General features: G+C 37.7%; 1 protein-coding gene across 6 annotated transcripts in view; it reads right to left on the minus strand.

The window, feature by feature from the left end:
• The window catches only part of CTNNA2 (catenin alpha 2), a 1,197,048-nt gene that overhangs the window by 62,979 nt on the left and 1,111,700 nt on the right, over positions 1 to 22,369 (minus strand). For all 6 annotated transcript variants that reach the window (XM_027129221.1, XM_027129219.1, XM_027129216.1 and 3 more), the window contains 3 exons: positions 18,347 to 18,498; positions 9,696 to 9,809; positions 2,039 to 2,220 (listed from right to left, as the gene is read on the minus strand). In XM_027129221.1, coding sequence (XP_026985022.1) covers positions 2,039 to 2,220; positions 9,696 to 9,809; positions 18,347 to 18,498 — 448 coding nt within the window. The remainder of the gene's footprint in view (positions 1 to 2,038; positions 2,221 to 9,695; positions 9,810 to 18,346; positions 18,499 to 22,369) is intronic.

Raw genomic sequence — 22,369 nt, forward strand, 5'->3', positions numbered from 1 at the left:
CTAATAATGCATAGGGTCAAGTGCAGTGAACTTACGGGAGAGGCACAAAGAAAGGCTCAAATTAGCTACCTCTTTGCATGGCAGATGGGGGCAGCAGCAAAACCTCAGCTTCCTGTGCTCCATTTCCAATTCACAGTCTCTCCTGTCTCTCTGGCTATTAACTGTATCCTCCCTTTGCCCTCACAAAGGGGCACAAAACTACTCATCAGGCAGCGGAAAAAAATGATAACTAGTAGCACGCTAGACATTTCATTATTCAAATCAGCATAAAATGATTGTACAAAATCCCTCAGGAACTGAAGTGGCCCTCTTTTCACTTTTAAAACTATGCTTTGACTGATAGAAAGTCTGTCTTATTTAACATCATCTAACAAGACCCCCTCAAGTATATCTCTCTTCCTTGACACAGTTATATATAATCTAGAGCATTATAAAATGTCTCCCTGATCTAAACTAACAACATGACTTGATTCATCATTCACTTTAAATTAATGAGATTATTTGTTCAAGTGATGTTATTAATGGATTGTATAATATCCATCAGACAAAGTATGAATGGTGTTGAAAGCAAGCAAATTAAGTCATCACAGGCCTTGAAAAGCAATGACTGTGGGCTGCCATGATAGTCTGATTTGTAGGAAATTTAGACTTAAATAATGGCTCAGACTGAGTTATCCTACTATTATTTTTTGTGTGAAATAAATCTGTGAAACCGACAAAGACCAGCCAAATGTACAAATTTGAACTTCTAATGAATACAATGACATTTAAAATCTTGAAGGTCACCCTCATAACTTTAAAGTCATTCCACTAAAGTCAAAAATAATTTTTAAATATTTGGAGAAAGGACCAAGTGATGTCATTTGTACATACTGGCCAGAGGCAAAAGGTAAAGGGAAAAAGGCAGAGATGTGCCATATTTTATTATAATTAATTGTAGGCTTTTCTTATTAAAAGCACTCAACAATCACTTAAAAAATTGTCACCCATAAGGTAGTGTCTTCACATTGCCACACATCTTATATAACTTTAATAACAAATACCGTGTTGAATCATTAAAACATCTTTTCTCATGTATCTGTGTGTGTCTGTGTTTCTCAGGAAAAGAAATCTACAGAAAAATGATAGCTTTCATTCATATGGCAGCATAATTTATAACTTCATTACCTCTTTGGATTTTAAAACTCTCCTGTGAAAGTTGATAAGAAGAGTATTATTTTCCCATTGTACAAATGAATAAAGACAGTACGAGACAGGTCCAAAATCACCTGGTATTTGGACTAAAAATCCAGGGATCTTTCATTGAGCTTTGCTCTCCCTTTGTCTGCCCTTTGGGTGGTAGGAAGGGCAGAAATGTCATCTCCCTTTAAAGAGGAAACTAAAAATGCAATGGCAGAAACAGCAATGACCCCTGATGAGGAAAAAGCTCCTGACAAAATTCTGACTGGTATCTTGATTTAGTAAAAGCACTGCTCAGAGCAAAAGGATCTAAAACTTATACAATGTTTAATTTCCTTGTCAAAATTACAGAATCAGAGAGTTGAACCTGATTCTTTGTGTATAAGGATAAAATATGAGCTGAGATTAATGCTAAATCATGAGCTAGCATTAAACCATATTACATGTCTACATGCACACACACACACACATATATATATAGATAGATATTTTTTCCAAAGGGGTATTAACAAATCATACACCTTATCTTCAGAATAATACTTAAACACACTGCAAAACAGCATAGACCAAAAATGAGTCACCCAAGCCCCAGGGGTTTGATTTTATGACTGACTTAGGATGGATAATTAAAACAATAATAATTACAGAAATGAATCTGTTCTTTTTGACCAAAAAGACCTATCTGCTAAGAACCAGGTCCAGATCACTTGGACTTACACATGTAAATTTTATAATACCACTACCTTGCTTTGATGTATTCTTTTAATTTTTCAGCAGGCTTTTCACATGCTAATACACACTGTTGTGCTTCTGTTATTTTTAATGAGAAAATCTTCCTCTTCCTGTCTCCAGGCCTCACCTTGTGAAGTCTGTCATTTCCATCATGATCATACACATCTGCTTGGCCAGCACAATGATATCATTGCCGCTGTCGTCCCATTTGGCCACTTCAGCATCCAGCTTGCTTTTCTCTTGGTGGAATATCTCCACCTGCTCAGCTATTTTTGCCTTCTCCTCTTGCGGTAGTTGTGCCATGATGGCCTGTGTGGGTTACAGAAAAAGTGTGACTAATGGTGACAAGGAAGCACAGACAGGAGGGTGACTCTGCCTCCAGTTAATGGCAAAGCCAGACCCTGACAAGGATGATAGGCTGCCCCACCATTCTGGAAAGTACTTTTTCTCCAGCCCCAAGAATGCAAAAGCACAGACTGGTAAGGTCCCCACATTCCCTGTCCCTGTTCTAACATACAAAAAAAATAAGAGATCCAAAGGTACGTGCACATTGACAGTAACAGAACTTCTTTGTCGCTCTGATGACATATGTTTGTTCAAAAGAATCTATTCCTGACGATTTTTATATTTGGTCTTGGGAAACTTTTACCAGATGAAAGAATGCACCTCTTTCAACACTGAAATCTGTTCAGAAAAAAGAAAACAGGCCTCTGTTGCTGGGAAGGAAAAGAATTTTAAAGAATATCTGAGCATCCCAAGTGGGGTGGGGAGATGTCCTGTGAGTGTTAATGAACCCATGCATGGTTAGATGCCAAACAAAAATCCCTTATGCAGGGCACATCAGGGATGGCATACCTATTCCCAGTCCTCCTGTATGGAAATCCTGGGTCGAACATGGGTCCCTGCAGAGCCTATGAGTATGTACAGGGAAGCTGTGATGGGATAAAATTTAGGATTAAGAAGCAAAGGTTGATTTTCAATAGCTGCTAGGTAAGGGAATGTAGAAAAGGAAAAACTACAGTTGATTCTCACTATTCACAGATTTTTTATTTGCAAATTTGCCTACTCTCTAAAATCTATTTGAAATCCCCAAATCGATATTTGTGGTGCTTTCAGACATTCACAGACATATGCAGAGATGCCAAAGTTTTGAGTCATCGACAACCATGTTCCCAGATGAGGCCGAACAAGGGTTTCTCTGCTTTCTTGTTTCAGCTCTCATACCATAAAGAAGCATCCTTTCTGCAATCTATTTAGTACCACATTTTCCACATATTTGCACTTTTTATTGGTGGTTTTGCTGTCTAACTTGGCCCCCAATCCTAGTGCTGAAATGCTGTCTTGTGTCTCTAAGCATAAAAAGGCTGCGATGTGCCTAATGGAGAAAATACATGTATTAGATGAACTTCGTTCAGGCATGACTTTTAGTGCTCCCAGCTGTGAGCTCAATGTTCATGAACCAAAACTATCTAATAAGGTATCTAAACAGAAACACTCATTAAACAAGATTACATATTGATGGGTTGAAGGAAATATTAAGACTAGCAGCTCTCAGGAAGCTAACCCTGTATTTCCCCTAGGAGCAATGATTCCGTAGTTGCTAATTAAGCGTTCATGGTGACTTTACAGAACATAAGGGCCGTGAATAAAGAGAATCAACTGTATTTGTTAGACACTATTTATGTAGCAGGCACTGAATGAAATGTTTGACGTCACCTCAATGCATTCTCAAAGAACCATTTACAACCTGCTTCACTGAAGGGACCACGTGGATCAGTGTGTCAGCACTGATATCCCTCTCATTCTGGGATGAACGTATTCTCCAGAAGAGCATGATTTGGGGTACTGACAGCTGTTGCAAAGGACAAGTAAATAGCACAAAAAAACCTTCTTTCTATATTGTAAAGTTCCTCCCAATGTGAGTGAATTGTTTAAAGGAGAGGTAGGTAGCTGGTATCTAATGGAAATATCAGTGGATATAAGCTCAGAAAAACTGGGCTCAACCTGGCTCTGTAACTGACTTGGGTTAAGGCCTCATTGCTACTGGATCACATCCTTAACGTTCTATAATATAAGAATAGTAAACAATTACCTCAAAATGTTATGGTGGACAGAAAATGAAATAATAAATGTAAAATGAAAGTAAGCATGTGTGGGATTATTGTTAACATTATATTATCATTATTTCTATATGAGTTTTCTTCTAGCTGCTTCTCTAGCTTATTACTTAGTTGCCATCAAAGAGAAGGGATGGGCTCAGAGACTATGTGACTCTCTATAAATAGAAGATTGACATGATTCCTTGAACACAGGCATGTATACTGGGTACTGTACTAAAAGGCTTATGAATGTCAAAAATTTAATCTACTTAATTATTCTACAAGATTAATACTATTATTACCCTTATTTTATTAATGATGATACCAAGATCCAGGGAAGTTAATTAAATTCTGAATATTACACAACTAATGAGCTATAAGAATAGGATTCAAACCCAGGTCAGCTAACCCCATACTTAACCATTGTGCACAATGGGATCACCATGCAGGACCACACAGGTTAGACACTGCCCAGTGGTCCCAGCCCAGTGGGGCAAAGATCACTAAAACTCTAGGCTCTGTCCACCAGGCTGAGCATCTTAGACAAGCCTTCATCTGCCCAGGGTAAAGGGGTGCCTTTGTCTGATTTGCATAAAGTGTCCTTGAACCAGCAGCTTCCCAGATGCTACATCTTACTAATAGACAGCCATGTCTATGAAATCCCATGCATGCATGTGTGTGACTTTATACAAATAGCATGTGAGTGTGTGTGTATGATGTATGTAGATCAATATGTGTGGGCGTGTGTATACAAAACTACAATCCATATTTTAAAAGCCAGACTTGTGCAAATACAATAGTTAAAGTATTAAAATACTAATATTTGAAAAATATTTTACAGTACTTTTAAAGATAGCTAATATACAAAAGAGCTTGTTATAAACTCACATATGCAATATCATACTAACTGCAAGGCAGCTAGCTTTTCCAATACCTTTGAGATAGGTTTGGATTTACAGAAGTTTCCTGAAGCATCCCTGTCTGATGTTCTAATGCTGTCTTAGATTCATCTGTCCTCCTCATACAAAATTGATAATCATGTTTTACTTAAACCTCACAAGTCCTAACCAGCATCATTTAAAGCATCCATTAGGTGCTTCTCTGTAAAAGAATCTATAAAACTACCTGACAGACCTCCATACTCTACATCCAATCTCCAGATTCTAGCAATAAACCTGTCATTGTTCCAAAAGGGTTAATTTATGCATTACAGGGTGTACACGTGTCTATCAACTGTATCACTTGAGTTTCACATTGTGCAGTTTAGCATTTGAATGTTAACTCCCTTGCTCTAACTCTCTAATTTCGAGTAATGCCCTACCTCTGAGTTCTCTTTGAGCTTCCTGAGGGTAGAGTCCCCAGCATCCTGCACAGTGTAGAAGCTAAATACATATCTCTTGATTGACTGCTTACCCATTTTTCCACTCACTGCATCAACATAGTTTGAGAGAAGTTAACAGAACTGACATATGTTTCATAAGGGCACAACTCCAAAGAAAAACTGGCTCCTTAAAGCAGATTTGTATAAGAAGATGTTATTTTGACTCTAGGTGTGCTCCGCCCGCATAATGCACTTAATGGTGTGTGATTTGGGTGTAAGAGTCGTTATGTTTGCTTCTGCTTATATAGCTATTGATGAAGTAAAGTTGTTTCCTAAATATTATTAAAATTCTCTTAGCTTTTAAAAATTCATAATTGACCTTTTCTGAAACTGAAATTTAAAAAAAGGTTATCTATAAACAGTAGATCACAAACTGTGAAATTTGCAAGTTAATCAAATTAAAATTCAACACATGAGTTTTAATTAGGTCTTATCAATGTAACTCAGCAGTTTGAAATGTTAACACATTAAAGCCGTTCTAGCTAGGAAAAAAAAAATTAGAGGCTGGCTACATTCAAATCAAGTTGAATACAAAATATATGACATGCAATTGTTCATTCCCTCAAACTAAGGAAACATGAGAAAAATGATTTTCATGACGAAAGGGAAAGACAACAAATCAGTTTTTCTGTTTGTGTCGTGTGATCACCTGGGGTGGTCTGAGATTTTTGGCTGCTTTCTGTGTAGCTAAGCACAGCTGTCCAGATTGTTGATCTGGGGCCCCAAGTCAGTGGCATCAGAGACTTGAATTCACAAAGTTTTCTAACCACCCTGTTCCATGCTCCTAGCCTTTCCTTTGAACATCCAACCACTTTTTTGTGATTGTTTTAAACTTTATTTATTAAATGAAAGTGCAAATCACTGACGCAAGCCAATGACCACTCAGCCCAAAATCTTTTTCTTCAATCTAAATCTCAAAGAGCTTTTTTCCAATCTCAAAAGGATTATTTTTTCCAATCCCAAGATGAAAAATGACTTTTAAAGTCCATGGACCTCCAAACTGATATGTTAGTTTCTTAAACACAGAGCAAGAGTCTTACATTTTAAGGCTTTAAGTACATAAATGTTTATAAATAATGATTTAGAAGGTTAAAATTTAATGTGCCCATTTCTACTCACTTGGTTTTAAAGCAGGATAATAAGCATAAGTAATTAAGTAGTGGGTGACTTTTACCTGTCTCAGGCTGTGAAGTGAATTGGAAAATTGAGGTTCTTGTCTCATTAATTCAAATTAAAACTTTCACGATGGTCTGAATTATCTAGCTCTTTCAGGTTAAATTATTGGTCAGTCTTCTAATGAATGACTACCTTGTGCTACAAGCATCATCATCATCTTCTTCATTAACCTTAACATTATGTAATAACTCGTGATACATTTCATCATGCATTTCTCCTAATGACATTATGAAGTAAGATGCTGTATATATATATTACACACACACACACACACACGGAGATGAGGCAGGGACAGGTTAAGAAAGTTATCCCAAAGCCTCACAGCTTGGCCAAGTTCATACTTAAAATCAGGTTTGTGTGACTCCAACCAATATATTTTATCATGAAGGTTAAATGCCCAAGAGTTGTTGCTGATCAATTTTAACTATGTCAGCTTGTGAGGAAAGAGTTTATAAGATGTCATGTTTAGGAACAAAGGGCCTGATCGTTTCTATATTTCATCAGATCAGGGTATGATTGTTCTCATTCATTCTCTCTCTCTCTCTCTCTCTTTCTCATAAAGTATTGTAGACAAGCAGCAGACAGGAACACATAAAGGAAACAAACATTCACTCTAATTTCAGAATTTGAGAGCAATGTTGGAGTGGGTACTAAATTCTTTTCTCCCACCATAACCTCCTCTTAGATTAATTTACCATTTTCAGAGAAGAATTTCTCTGAATGAGAACACAAAGTAACAGGAGAGAACAGGCTGCTGGAAAGAGCAACTGCCTCTGTCAGAGACAACTTTTACCTCCTTCACAATTTCGACCAAGTTAACACACTTCTCTGGTCAAAAGTTCGACCATCTGTCATCTCATCAATTCAGTGCACCCTCTTATTTTCAATTTACAGCCATAATTCTATGTCTCTGATTTGTCATCATATAATTATAGGCTTAAATAGGCTGACTCAATAACTAATGCTGCCTGCTGCAAGTTACTCACACAGACCTCATGATAGATCGCAAAGACAAGTCAGCAAGTGCTGGATTACAGGGGTACTTTGTTCTTATTATCCTGGCCCATGTTCATCACTCATGCTGAAAAATCTTTTGAAAAAGACTATTATTGTCTTTTCACCCACTGGGTGAAGAAATAATAAATGATGTAGAGAGGTGCCATCTGACTTTTGTTTCCAGCCATCATAACAGACTCGATGTTTAACGTAATGGAAGTATAATGGGGCTGTATTCTTCCTTGTAAAAAAATGAGGCTAATCATGCCATTTTGACAAGATGGTAATTAAAAGATTATAAGATAAAGGTTTTACAATATGCCTTAGTCTTTGAGAAAACAAGTCAATGGGTACTTGGGCTGTATCAATACTAAGTTGCAGTCAGTCAATTAAATTGACTTTGAATTGATTAATGTTTGGGTGAATTACTCAAACTTGCCCTTTGTCATTGACATAAAAATGCTGGTTTTAGTTAATTTTGAAGATGAATTGACTTGACCTGATGCATTAGTTTAGCGTCATGCCAGCATAAGCTCAGAGGACTCTCAGCTTAACTTCCCTGTTTTCAACATTTTAGGGGGAGTAAATAGAGTCTACAAGGTATTTTTTAAAGTAGGGAGCTTCATACTCTTTTGTGCACTTTTCTACTGTCACCAGCCTGTGATTAGAAGAGATTTCTCTGCCAAAGGATGACAAGTCATCCCTTATTGAGCACTTAATATATGTCAAGTATTTTGCTCATTATTTTAATATATTAAGTAATTAGAACCTCAGAAGAATCTTATCAAACAAGTCTATTATTTACATTTTACAGATGATAGGACTGAAGCTCTGAGAAATTAAGCAGCATGTAACAGCATAGTCCCCACTCTACTCTTCACAATTCAAAACCAAGTCTGTCTGAAATCAAAGCCAATGCATCTTCAATGCTCTGGCTTTTACTCTCACATTACCCCTATCAATGTCCATATACATCTTCTGTATTATTTAGTTGTTGGATGAGAGTATCAGGAGAAATAAGATTTTAAGTACAAAGACTTTCTTGACTCAACATAAAGCTTAGTCTTTGATTGGCTATTTCCTACTCTTCTTTCACAATTCCTAAGCCAGTGTGAACTTCCTAGGGTTTCTTAACCCTATGCTAAATTACCATCTCTTTCTCATACTTCCTATTCATTTTCTTTTAAGTGAAACTTAACAAAGAAAATTAGAATATCTAATTCTCAGTCATACTATACTTTGATTATTTTTGCCCTATGGAAACTGAGCCTTTAAAGGAAGGAGAATCTCGCCCTCTCGCAATCCCTAGGAATTTTATCTCCTTCCACCTGCCTTGATTACCAACATCTTACCCTCAAGGAGCTACAGCTAATAAGATTGGTCAGATTCCACAATCTTCTGTGGAAGACTTGTGTTGGTGGACAATGTTACAGAGTGTTCGAAGGTGTTCAAATGTCAGCCAGAGTGGTGATCTTTCTGTTGCTTCTTGTTCCACACCTTAGCTGGTATGTTTCTCGTATGTCTCTGTAATTTCTTTTTCAATCACATGGTAGACAGATCTGGGGCTACTGCCCTGGCCATAGACAGGTATTGGGGGAAAAAACGTTCTCTCTCTACTCTGATGGCCTTGAACGAATTTCAAAATATGTGGTATTGTTTATCAGAGACCCTAGGCCAGAGTATGGAGCAACAATAGGCCCACAAATAACAAAGTAGTACTCTAATTCTCCATTTGTGGTTTCTTTGTGTGGTTCAGAAGGTTGGAGACTTCAAGTAGAACCATGGTGTCTGTGCCAAAGTAAGATCTGAGCATTCCTGTATCCCCTGGTCACTGAATCATCTAATCATGATCCCCAACCCCTAACAAATCCACCATACACATAAGTTTTGCTGTAATGTGGCTGCTATGTTTTGAGTTATGGAGAGAGAATGGAGTTAGAAGGAATCAGAATCAGTGGTGGTCACTTCCAATGTGTAAAATGTGAATTGTTAGAAACAACCCCAGATGAGGCACAGATTTCTGAGCCATGAATCTCTGGGATTCCAGGTCCCTGGAAATCAGAAATTCCCTCAAACCAATTTGGTGAACACAGCCCCTGTGCACCAAACCAAAGTCCTGGATGTCCACTCACCCGTGCACTCTGCCCTGCAATGAGCTGGTCATCCTCTGTCTGAACACTTGTCCGGCTACGTACGTCATAATCTTCTTGCTCAAAGTCTGAATCGTCCTCTAGTTCTTCTGGGGTCTAAAAATACAGAGGAAAAGAGAAAAATCAGCATACAGATCTCCCTTGACTTACAATGGGGTTAAGTCCCAATAAACCCACTGTAAGTTGAAAATATCATGTCAAAAATGCATTCAATACATTAACCTACAGAACATCATAGCTTAGCCTAACGTACATTAAACGTGCTCAGAACACTTACATTAGCCTACAGTTGTGCAAAATCATCTAACACAAAGCCTCTTTTATAATAAAGCGTGGACTACCTCATGTCATTTATTGAATACTCTATTGAAAGTGAAAAACAGAATGGTTGTCTGGGTACAGAATGATTGTAAGTGGATTGGTTGTGGCTTGGCTAACTGGGAGCTGCGGCCTCTGTGCCTATACAGTAGTAATGGATAACATGCTTTAAGTGCCTTCCATACGCCTATCACTTTTCTAAGTGCTTTACATACATTAACTCACACAGTTTTCTTGACAGTCCTATGATGTAGACACAATCTTCTCCATTTTACACATAAGGAAACTGAGACGTGAGAGGATATACCTTGTTCAGAGTCTTCTAGGGCAGGCAGTTTGACTCATGTACTTGAAACTACCATGCCGTGTTAATTCTAAGAGGATAAATACAGGAGGTGGCAAGGACAGTGCAGGAAGGGAAAAGAGTGCATTAGTGTGACATTCTCTGCTCAACTGTCTTTAGCCAGAAAGCTGATGGTCACCCACAACCTGCCTCCTGGTACATAGGAGCACCACCTCCCAGGGCTCTGTCTTTCAAAAGGAAGGAACAGATCACAGGCAACACTGATGATGCAGTTGCCCATTCCCCATCTAAAAGGGCATATTTTAATTAATTTTGCTGGTTTCTTTGGCTACCTCAGTGTAATTAACCAGGTGTGGTTATTGATGAAGTCTTGAGATTGGTCAGACAGGCATAAAATGGGGTCCTTGGTGCCAATATCACATTATGCTTAGTAATTTTCCGAGCTTTAGCATATCCCTCTTGTTTTCCTTCTCTCTCACATCAACCTTATTAATATTTACTCAGTCATCTACAAATGTTCAATATTCTTTCATAGGAATATTTAAAGAAAGAGGTTTTGTTCCCATGTTTTATTAACTCAGGCATGGGTGGGGTGGGCAAACCCTGGTTCACATAACTGGTAGTGGTTTCATTGTGGACAGAGACAAGAATCTCTGTTCATTTCTCACTCTTCTGGAGTGTGTCGAGGAACAGTTACAGCAAGTTGGTAAATTCTGCTGACAGATGAGATGACAAGATTGTAGACACTTTTCATCATTAGTTTTTGAAAAGGACAGAGAAAAATAAAATGGAAAACCTCACTCAACAGAAAAAAGGAGAAAATGACAGTACCTATAGTACTGTGTCCAAACATTGCAGTGATTTGCACATTCAGTAGATGAGTCAATGGCAAATGCAACCTGGCAGCATAAGGCTCATAATGATGAGCTTGTATTCAAGCGGCTACAGCTCAGGAGCCAAAATACAATTTAAAAATGAAAAAATGGCATTATTTCATTTTTTTATATATATAACTGATTCACTTTGCTGTATACCTGAAACTAACACAACATTGTAAATCAACTATACTCCCATAAAAATTTTAAAAACAATAAAATAAAAATGAAAAAAAAATAACCTGGATATGGACCCAGGGGACCTGAACATTTGGGGCCTAACTCTGCCACTGATAGGCTGTGTGTCTTTCACAAGCTACTTAGAGCTTTTCTACCTCCTCACTCATAAAATGGAGATAATAACTGCTACTTGCCCTGCCTGCCTCACAGGATTCTAGGATCAAATATATATGAAAATGCCTGGTAAACAATAAAAGTAAACTAAAATAATAAGTGATAGTGATCATTATTATGCTTAATAATAAAATATACACCTAGTAAACAATAGCTACAATCATCATCATCATCATAGCAATCATTTTTTACTAAGCACTATGGGTCAGGCATTCAGCTAAAGGATTTAATACTTACAATGACCTAATGAAATAAATTTAATCCCCGTTTTATAGATGTACAAACAGGTTCAGAGCTGTTACGTAAATTTTCCAAGGCACCACACCTAGCAAGTCGAGGGTTCCAGTGCTTTTAACCATCACAAATACCACCAGACAAATGGATGAGATTAAAATATTTTCTTGTGCCTAAACCGTGCAGCAAACCCATCCAAGCCACCCATACACATAGTTCTGTGCATGTGAAGTTTCCTAATTTCATGTAATTGTGTCTCCTATCCATGCTGTTATTTTTTTTTTAACTTATTCATTTTGAGTGTTAATTTCTGACTGGTCAAGGACCTCCACAAATTAAAGGAGACATGGAAAAATATTGATGGCCTGCAAATGGGCTGGAGATAATTAGACTTGTATCATTAGATAGTGTCATAGGGTAAAAGGAATAGAAAAAATATGCAATTCACTGGACTGGAGGCTGGAGAGTGAAGGTCAAACCTCTCAATTCTGTCCTTATGTGCTCTCAGGGAAGGCCTTTTTATAAAAATAAAGAACCACTTTGACCTACCCTTGGTTCCATGGTTCTACTAATAAAGTATTTGGCCTGTAAAATATCTCCCTTTTAAGATAATTCTATCCGATTAATGTGTGCATATTACAGAAGCCCAAGTATATCATGTGACTTTTCCAGGGTCACACCACATGTCAGCTGCAATACAAGATCAATCTACCTGCCTCAGTTTCCCAATCAAATGCTCAATCTTCTCTACAACAGCTTCTGTAAAGAAGCAAAATGAGAAAAAGCCGAATAATTTACAGTCATTTCACCAGGACATGTGAAAAATGTAGTAAGGACAATTTAAATGAACAGCTCAAATGTAAATGTGTTTCATTGGGAGCAAAAAGATGACACAATTTGGCAACTGCAACAGGAGAGCTTGGGGGATGCATGAAGAAGGATTTCCCAACAGATCTCCAATCACTGGAATGGATTGGAAGTTAGAAAGCAGAATTAAAGATTTCCTAAAGCCAATATAGAACAAAATCTGCCTCATCAGGACTGATTGGCCACTGGCATCTCTATTCTGTATTATTCAGGAGGCTTCCTAACTTAGCTCCTTTTTTCTGCCCTTACACCACACTTCCTATTCTCACCAGTATAACCAGGATGTTCCACTTAAGCTCTAACTCAGATCATGTTATTGTCCTGCTCAGAAAACTTCAATGGCTCCCATCTCTGATTCAATAGGGTTCTTAGGCCACATGTGCCATTCTCTCTGCCTGGAACACACTTCCCCTAATACTCTTTTTTTTTTTTTTTTTTGCGGTACAAGGGCCTCTCACTGTTGTGGCCTCTCCCGTTGTGGAGCACAGGCTCCGGACGCGCAGGCTCAGCGGCCATGGCTCACGGGCCCAGCCGCTCCACAGCACGTGCGATCTTCCCGGACCGGGGCACGAACCCGTGTCCCCTGCATCAGCAGGTGGACTCTCAACCACTGCACCACCAGGGAAGCCCCCTAATACTCTTATGGCTTGTTTCCTCCTCCTTCTCCAAGTATCTTTCCAAATGTCACCCAGTGGCCACCCTTCATAAAACCCACTCCCATCCTGTGCTCTCTCCCCTTTATACTGCCTTGGTTTTCACATTAACTAGTATGTTATATCTACTTGTTTGTTCTCTGTCTCCCACCAAAGGAATATAAATTCTTTGAGGACTGGAACCTTTGTTATTTTGTTCACCTCTGTATTCAGGGCACTTCCAACAATAGGACATCTAGTAAGAATTCAGTAAAAGAATTAAGTCATTAAATGAATGAATGACTAAGATCCAATTACCAAAAATTTTAAAAAATCATACTAAATTATTTTTAATTGAGTTAAGAAAACAAAACTAGGAATGTTATGGGACCATGTTGATAACAGCAATCTATTATAGGTAAATCAGTTTTGTCACATAAGTTGTTTCTAAAGTCTCTTCAACGCTTTATTTTCTAGCTATGACAAATATTCTGACTCCAATCTTTGCAATTTTGATAATATTGCTGACTAATTTAACAAATTCTATCTCATTAATTGATTGTATGAAGATAAATTTCATCCAGAAGTTTGAGGAAGGGAAATATTTCTTGGGAACATACTAAGGCCAGGTCTATACTAGTACTTTATAGCTGCAGTAATATTTGTCCCATTTACAGATAAGGAAACTGAGGCATAGAGAAGGAAATTAGCATGTCAACCACCCCAAAATAGTTAAGCCATAGGTTCCCAAACTTTATTGCTTCAAACATTGTCTCAGTAATTTTTTCATGGTGTCTCTAGTCTAAGAAACAAAAGAAAACTAATGGTTCTGCTTCTTAAGCAGTTAGATCATAAAAATGGATTAAGTTGATTGGCCCTAACAATTTAGTGCCTGTTGCATACTGCATTACTTCTCAAACCTTGGAATACAGTTGAACATCCATTGAGCTTGTTTTTTATCACAGCAACCACCAGAAACCCTGCATCACAAATACATGATAGGATCAATATATGATCAAAAGGAATGTACCAACCTAATATTTAAACTGTGAGCCACCTTCAGCTACTATGTCACACAGTATCTGAGAGATGTTTATGTGTTTCCCTTGACATTTTAAAATATCTTGCAATGCTCCAGGGCATCTTCATGGCCATTTTGGGAGGTGTGAAGTTAAGCTATAGAATCTTATCTGAACCCTGTCCTAAGCCCTATTGTTTCTCTTCCTTGCTTTCAAAAGTTTCATATGCAACCAAATTAATGGGTTCCAATTACAAAAGTTCAATGTACAGATATCATTTTTTGTCATGGTCATTCTATGAGAAGCAACTACTGTTTTGTTGAATACAGATATTCTGACACCAAGATATTACCACCTTCTATGCTACTTTAATTTCCAATATGAAATGTTTAACTCCTTGTGTCTTAAATATACATTTGTTCCTCCTTATTTGCAGATTCTTTGTTAGTGAATTTGCCTACTCACCAAAGTTTCTCATAATCCCTAAATCAATACTTTTGTAGTTATTCACAAGCGTGTGTGTGCAATGTGGCAAAAACTTTGAGTCACCCAACGTGCAAATTTCCAGCTGAGGTCATACAGCACAATGTTCTGCTTTCTTATTTCAGCTCTTGTACTGTAAACAAGTATCCTTTTTGCAGTCTATTTAGTGCCACATTTTTGCATTTTTGTGCTTTTTGTTATTTCCCTGCTTAAAATGGTTTTCAAGTGTACGTGCTGAGATGCTGTTTAGCATTCCTAAGTGCAAGAAGGTTGTGATGCACCTTCCAGAGAAAATGCATTGGTTAGATAAGCTTCCTTCAGGTGTGAGTTATAGTGTGGTTGGCCATGAGTTCAATGTTCATGTATCAACAATATATATTAAATAAAGTGTCTTTAAACAAAAACAATCTAATATATTGAGCAGTTGATGAAATTGTGACCAGAGGCTCACAGGAACCTAACCCTGAATTCCCCCTAGAAGCAGTGTTTCAGTATTCTTTAATTCAGGGTTCACTGAATATAACTACTGCAAATAATGAGAATCAAATATATGTTGGTGTGCCAGATTTGTCTATCCATTTTTTAAACTACCATATTAGGGTAATCAGAAAACTCCTATGTAGCTGATAGATCACCAAAGACAAGCCTTGGCAAGAAGCAAACAAAAAACTGTTTTATGGAACAGAGGGAGAGTTGACCTGCTCCCAAAGAGAAGTAGGAACCTGAAAGGTGCGTTTGGAATACAGGAAGGACAAGCTTTGTATGCTTCAGAGGGTTGCCTGGAGCTGGCCTGGAGTGCCTACATACTAACGTCACCATTAAATATGTATTGATTGCTGAGAGGCAAGGTGATGGAGAATTTGACCTTTCAAGGTCCTTTCTGCATTTATTTTTGGGAAAAAAATTCTTATTTTTCCAAAGCATAATCAATACTTTGAGAGGAAGGAGGCATGGCCAGGTTTGCTGAGAAAGAGCTCTACTTGTCTTACTGTCTTTCTTCCTGACTTAGTGTAATGATTTTCTTTTTAAGTAGACCTAACCATCATACACAGAAAGCAAACCAAGAATTTAAGCACAAAATAAAGCCATTCCGGTGCTGAATGGAGAATGATTTTTAAAATAACAATTTGTACATACTGTACATTTCTCCCTTCCTAAGTTTTAAGTGGTGTGAAATCCATCTGATCAAATCATTTAAAATGTCAAGATGGAGGAATGACACTTCATGTAACAAAGATATGGCATTTTTGGGCTTCCCTGGTGGCGCAGTGGTTGAGAGTCCGCCTGCCGATGCAGGGGACACGGGTTCGTGCCCCGGTCCGGGAGGATCCCACATGCCGCGGAGCGGCTGGGCCCGTGAGCCATGGCCGCTGAGCCTGCGCGTCCGGAGCCTGTGCTCCGCAACGGGAGAGGCCACAACGGTGAGAGGCCCGCGTACAGCAAAAAAAAAAAAAAAAAAAAAAAGATATGGCATTTTTATCTAAAATTATGGTTTATTACAGCTCATGAATGAATGATGGCTATAAACTTCCTCAGCCTCCCAGATGAATGGTTGTCACAAAAATGTGATGGCTAACAAAGCAGAAAAATGGCAAAAGAGGGAATATGTCTTGAGAATTACAGTCGAATTTAGTGCCAAATGCTTTGAAAACATAACTCTCATGGTCTATTACTTTATTTCACAAGTTAGTATATAATGGGAAAAATGATATAATTTGTTACAGGCTTAAAACACTGACTATCCTTCCTTTACTTCTCCTCCAGTTCTCATACCTTTTCTCTCTGTCAGTTTCCCATCTGCATAGTTATCTCTTTTTCTTTCCCCCAACACACACAGTATTAAGCACTGTGCCAGACAATGCAACACAGTGAAGGGAAAATAAAAAATACAGTCTTTGCTTTCCAAACTTTCAGTCTAAAGAAGGTAATAGACATTAAAAGAAATAGTGTAACGATTATGATCACAAGCAGAAAGAGTTATAGGTAGCTAAAGAATAGGGTCAGTATTTTCAAGGGAGAAAATTTAGGGAAAGAAGATTTGAGCTAGGTCTTGAAAGATGGTAAGAGTTTGACAGATCTAAAATGCAGGAAGTTAGAAGAACAGGAAATATATTTGACAGTCTCCAAAGTCCAAAGTTGAACTCCACATTGTTACGTATAACTAGTATTGTCTGATACAACTTATGCAATGTGTAGGTGTGTATTATAGAGAGAGAACAATAAATCACAGATACTTCTTCAAGTATTGAGGGACCACACACAGAAAATAAATTGATTGTTACTGTGTTTAAGGGAATGTCGGTTTAGAGGCTCAGTGATCACCCTGAGAGAAAGTGTTTCAAGATGCGCTCAGCAGTTAACTCATGGTTTCACTGAGCAGCCTCAGAGACAGCTATGGAGGCTGAAGATGGAGACACAGTCTAGGGCTGCCTCAACCAAAATGGTGGCCACAATCTACATGGAGCTATCAAACACTTAAAATGTGGCCAGTGCCACATGTTGAAAAGCTAGTTTTGGATACCTTTGAGTAAATAAAATATGTTATTAAAATCAGTTCATCTGTTTCTTTTTGCTTTATTGACACATCTACTAAGAAATGAAAAATTACAAATGTGCCTCACATTATATTTCCAATGGACAGCAGGCTTTTAAGATTAGCACCACAGACGCATCTTCTCTGCCTCAATCCTAATACCCACAAATATATCTGTGTCATCAATTATGCTTTTGAACATGTATTTAAGTTTACTAAGAAAGAGTTCTGTGGCTAAGAAAAGTGTTTGAAACCTACTGTGCCAAATTATTGATAAGGCAAGGAGGAAAAATAGTCTCAACTCATGATGAAATATTGTGCAGCGGTTAAATGGGATGAGGTAAGCTATGTGTCTTCATAGAGATAGAATTGGGTGAACAAAGCAAGTTGCAAATAACACTTATATGAGTTTTAAAATCTGCTGTATTATGTTTTCTAGTGTGTGTCTATATATAATTACTTAGACAATGGTTTGGAAGGCTCACACCTACCTGACATCAAAAGACTGAGGATGGGAAGATAGTAGGGTAGGTGATAGGGGAGGTTTGCTGAAAGATTATTTAGCCTTAATTATAATGTCTTAATTATTTGTTATAAGAAGAAGGTAGCTCTGTATCACTTTATTGTCATTATCAATATCATTATTATTATCATTATCACTAATACTACTAAGCTGGGTGATCTTCATTACTTTCCATTGCATGGCTTTCTGATTCTAATGGGAAATAGTGTTAGCAATAGGGAATGGAAGGGGCACCCCTAAGTTGGTATCAAATTTAGGCAACAATGTGTGTAAGAAGTAGGCAGGACATCACCCTTCAGGATATTCAGTGCTGATCTAGGCTTGTTGGGATCACTCATCCCTTTATAAGTAAAAAGTCCCCATTGTCTGACTAGATGAGGAGCTAAACAGCTTACCAAGTTAAACTAAATAATTAAAAAGACAAAGAGTAAATTATTTGGGGCCCCTACTAGAAGTTTCATTCAGCTCCGAGCTACAGAGACCTCACATACCCTGATCATCAGCACAGCCTTTCTGATGTCCCGAACACCGTCGTATACCAGGCGAGAAGCATCGATGAACTCATTCTCTTCAAATGGTTGAGGGACGTTGGCACTCAGGGCTTCAATGGCAACCTCCACTTGTTCAGCAAAGCGTGGCATCACTGTGTTAAACAAAGGGAAAAGCAGTGGATTAGACAATCTTTCTTTCATGCTCCCTTGTTTCAGCCCTTAGGGAAGATGGCAGGCTCTGGGTATCCCAACATTTCAATGAAGCTGGGTGCCTGCCTGTCCATTTTGGAGTGGATCCAATTTAGTGATCTTTGTGCCACTTACCTTCAGCAAGGAAAGCAAACCGTTACTCCTTGAATGGCGATGGTATGCAACAGAGCAAGTTTTTGAAACCTGCCTAAGGTAGTGTGGAATAGTGTATGTGAGTCCAGGTTTCATGTTATCCTGAGTTGAGTTCCAATTCTGCTAATTCCTAGCTGTGAAACCTTGGCCGCATTTTCTTAACTCTTCTAAATCTGTTTCTTTGTATATAAAATATGATAGTAAGCTCTTACCTTGGGGTTCAATGCAATAACGCATACAAATGCACTGGATGACATCTGGCCTTTAGAAAGCCTCAATAAATATGGACCTAACATTAAATGCTAAAGTCATAGCTGGTTGAATAGCAGACTTTAATCTATGTTGTTTCATAGTAAAATGTAAATGAAATGATCCAGTCCATTCCACTTATGTCTGGAATGCAGGTCTTGAGACACTGGAGGTGGGGAGATGGCTGTGGAGGGAGGCTTGTGAAAAGACTGTGTAAGAGGGGAGACGGAACACCCAGAATATTCCATCAGAAAGGCTATGAAAAGAGACCAGTGGTCTCAAAGATAATTTGATTTTGTTCCATTTTCCCAGAACTTTGTTGATGTGCAAGAGGATACATATTAACATTTTAAAACGTGGGCACCTCTTTCCTTAAATAAGGACAACTACATACACACTGGAAGTTTGCGGAAAGTAAACTTAGTGGCTACTTAAAAAATGCTGCTGATTCACTGATTCTCGAAAATTATAATTCAATTTTTTCAGCTGTTATCTTGTAACAATCAATTCATATGGCAAAGGAAAGCCAAAAGCACAATTATTTTTATTTACAAGGACAATAAAATAGAAACGTCATTCATCTATTTCCATTTCTGAATTTTCAGGCCTGATTCATCGTTATACTCATTTTCAAAGTCTGTGGATACTTTAACATCCATTCTAATCCCTAGTGGGAGAAACTCTGCTAAATTACTTTACTCTCCAGGGTTAGAGTATTCAAGATAAAACATTCCTTAAAAAATGTATTTCTACTAGGAAAAGTCAAATGTTATTTAAAAAAAAAAGGAGGGTAAGAGGAAAACAGAGTAACCACTCTTTCAACAGAAATTATCAAAACCAAAGCATGGCAAGGGGTGAATTTCCTTCTGTGAGTAAATTGCTATGAATGGTTCTCTATACTACTTGAATTTTTCAATTGGGCCTTTAAACTGCTTTTATATGAAAGGAATTTGGAAGACGTTGAGAATATTGCTGCAAATATGAATCAAATGCAAATATATTTCTAAAACCCACCACAGTAAACTAAGACCATTTCAGCTATACACTTGTGGTGGGAATAAACTGTTTTACATTTCTAAATAATCTAGATAATTGAAACTGATCTCCTTAAGCATGAAAACATTTTTGTATGTGTCATTTTCACATGAGTAGCTTTCTTAAGGGAAATTACAAATTCCTTTCCTTTCCTAAACTCAAAATTCTAAATAATATTAATTCCATTTGATATCTAAGCTGCCATAATGACCATCAACAATTTTACAGATGTATATGATAGTATCTGTAGCACTTAGCTGCACAAATTTTTGCCCCTTTTTTATAACTGATAAGTGACTGGTACTCCTCCATGTATGTAAGATAAATACTCTTACAAATCAATAAGGAAAAAATAGAAAAATAGACAAAAGTTTAGAAAAGGCAATTCACGACAAGGAAATCCCATATTATTGATAAATACATAAGATGCTTGACTTCACTAATGAGTGGAAAAATTACAGTGTAAATAATGAGATAGTTCATACCTGTTGGAGGATGAGCAAACAAATTAAAACTTAAAATATCCGTCTTATTGAGCATGTGGAAAAAAGGGAAACCTTCTACTATAGATGGAATGAAAAATGGGAACATATCATTTTGGCAAATGCTTTGTCAAAATCTAGTAAAATGATGCTTTCCAGAGCCAGTCAGTGAGTTGTGAAATTAGCTAGGGCATAGCCAAATGCTGACTTCTGAGGAGATACTGATTAGGAGACTGAGTACGCTGGGGGCACAGGAACGTCTTTGTGTCTCTAGAGTTACAGTTGTTTTTTGTTAGGTTGAATATTCCAAGAGTTAATAATAACAAGAGTTACATTAAACCTGAGGATAATAAATGCTTTAAGGGAGCTCTTTCAACAGACTCTAACCCAGACCTATTCTGAGCCTTCTAAATCAGGGGGGAACCACTGTGATCTGTGCACCCCAGGTTCACAGACTATATATATGGATGGGACAAAATGAACTTAAGGATGTAAATCAGGAAATAGCCAGTATATTAAATCAAAGTCCTGAGGTCTAAGTGTTTACTGGGAACAGAAAGCTAAAAAGATATGTCATTTGTGAGAAATTTTAAAATGCACAAGAATACTGTGCATAATTTAAACGTATACTCATTTTTATTACACATGTTCTGAAAAGATGTATGTAACCTTAAGTTATAGTGGTTACCTTTGAGAGCAGAAGGAGAGGCATGGAATTAGGTAGAGGTCTTAAGGAGGCCTCAGGTGTATCTTATTTTTGAAATAAATAATAATGTGAATCAGATATTGCCAAATAATATTTGTTATACCTTGGGGTACAAGCTGAGTGTCAGTTACATGAGTCTCTGTTCCTTTTGTATTTTTAAATCTTTTCAAAATTCAAATTTAAAAAGAGATCAACATAATACCCTGAAGGCTTTATTTCTCCTTATAGAATAAGGTTCTGAAAAAATAAAGTTCTAGCTCATGGCCCAAACATAATAGAATCCAATTTGATCCATAGTATTAAGTGAGGAAGACCCTCAGAAATGTTGACTGTGATCAAATGCTTAATATTCCACTAAGATCCACCAGCTGGAAAACTGAGTCGAGTAGTCCCTATCCACTAGACCCTCCCAGTGAAAACCATTGATGAAGTCCAAAAGGGAAAGTGGGATTGTGTTGCTTTGTTTTATTTGTTCAAGGTCACCCCGAGGAAGAGCTGGGGAAGAGGAAAATGCAGGAATTGATATGTTCTCTTTCTCCACTCTTCACTGATTCTCTCAAGGAAGAGAGAAGAAAGCTAAACTCTAAAGGGACCATTCTCATAAGGGATGCTCTGGGGCCCAAAACATACCCAGTACTACTCTGAAACACCAAGTTTGGCAGAGGGCATTCTGTTTGCTCCAGCATGGAATACAGACTCTCTCTTGGGACATTTAGGAGGTGCAGTTTTTGAAGGAACAACAGTGTTGTGCATGTGGCATTGTCAGAAGAGGCAGAAAGAAGAGATTGGAAGAGAAAATACTGTCAATTTTCCAAGGAGGAAAAATGGTAGGGGAAGTGGTGTGGAATCCTTACTTTTCAAAAAGGGGCTCAAAGGGCAGTTTAGCATTAATATTCCAATGACCTTATTTTACTCCTCAAGCTGATAAAACCTAGAATTTGAACACATTCCATTTGATATTTATTTATTGTAACTGACAAGACATCCATTTCTCTTACCACAAGTCAGTGTTTTTCTGGGTCTGACCCTTAAGGAAATTTTCTTCCATGCTCTGTTCCTAAGTGCATTCAATACTTATTTATTTAGGGCTTGGTCAACTGCTAAAACTCTTTAACCAACATACTTTTGCTCTCCACATTGGTGCTTTCTTTCCTGTTTTAGTTTTATCCTCTCTGGTTTTTAAAGTGATAAGACAGAAAAACAAAAGTT

Source organism: Aethalodelphis obliquidens, unplaced genomic scaffold (assembly GCF_003676395.1).
Source record: "Aethalodelphis obliquidens isolate GAN/ISIS:26980383/991018 unplaced genomic scaffold, ASM367639v1 scaffold35, whole genome shotgun sequence".
Classification (NCBI taxonomy): domain Eukaryota; kingdom Metazoa; phylum Chordata; class Mammalia; order Artiodactyla; family Delphinidae; genus Aethalodelphis; species Aethalodelphis obliquidens.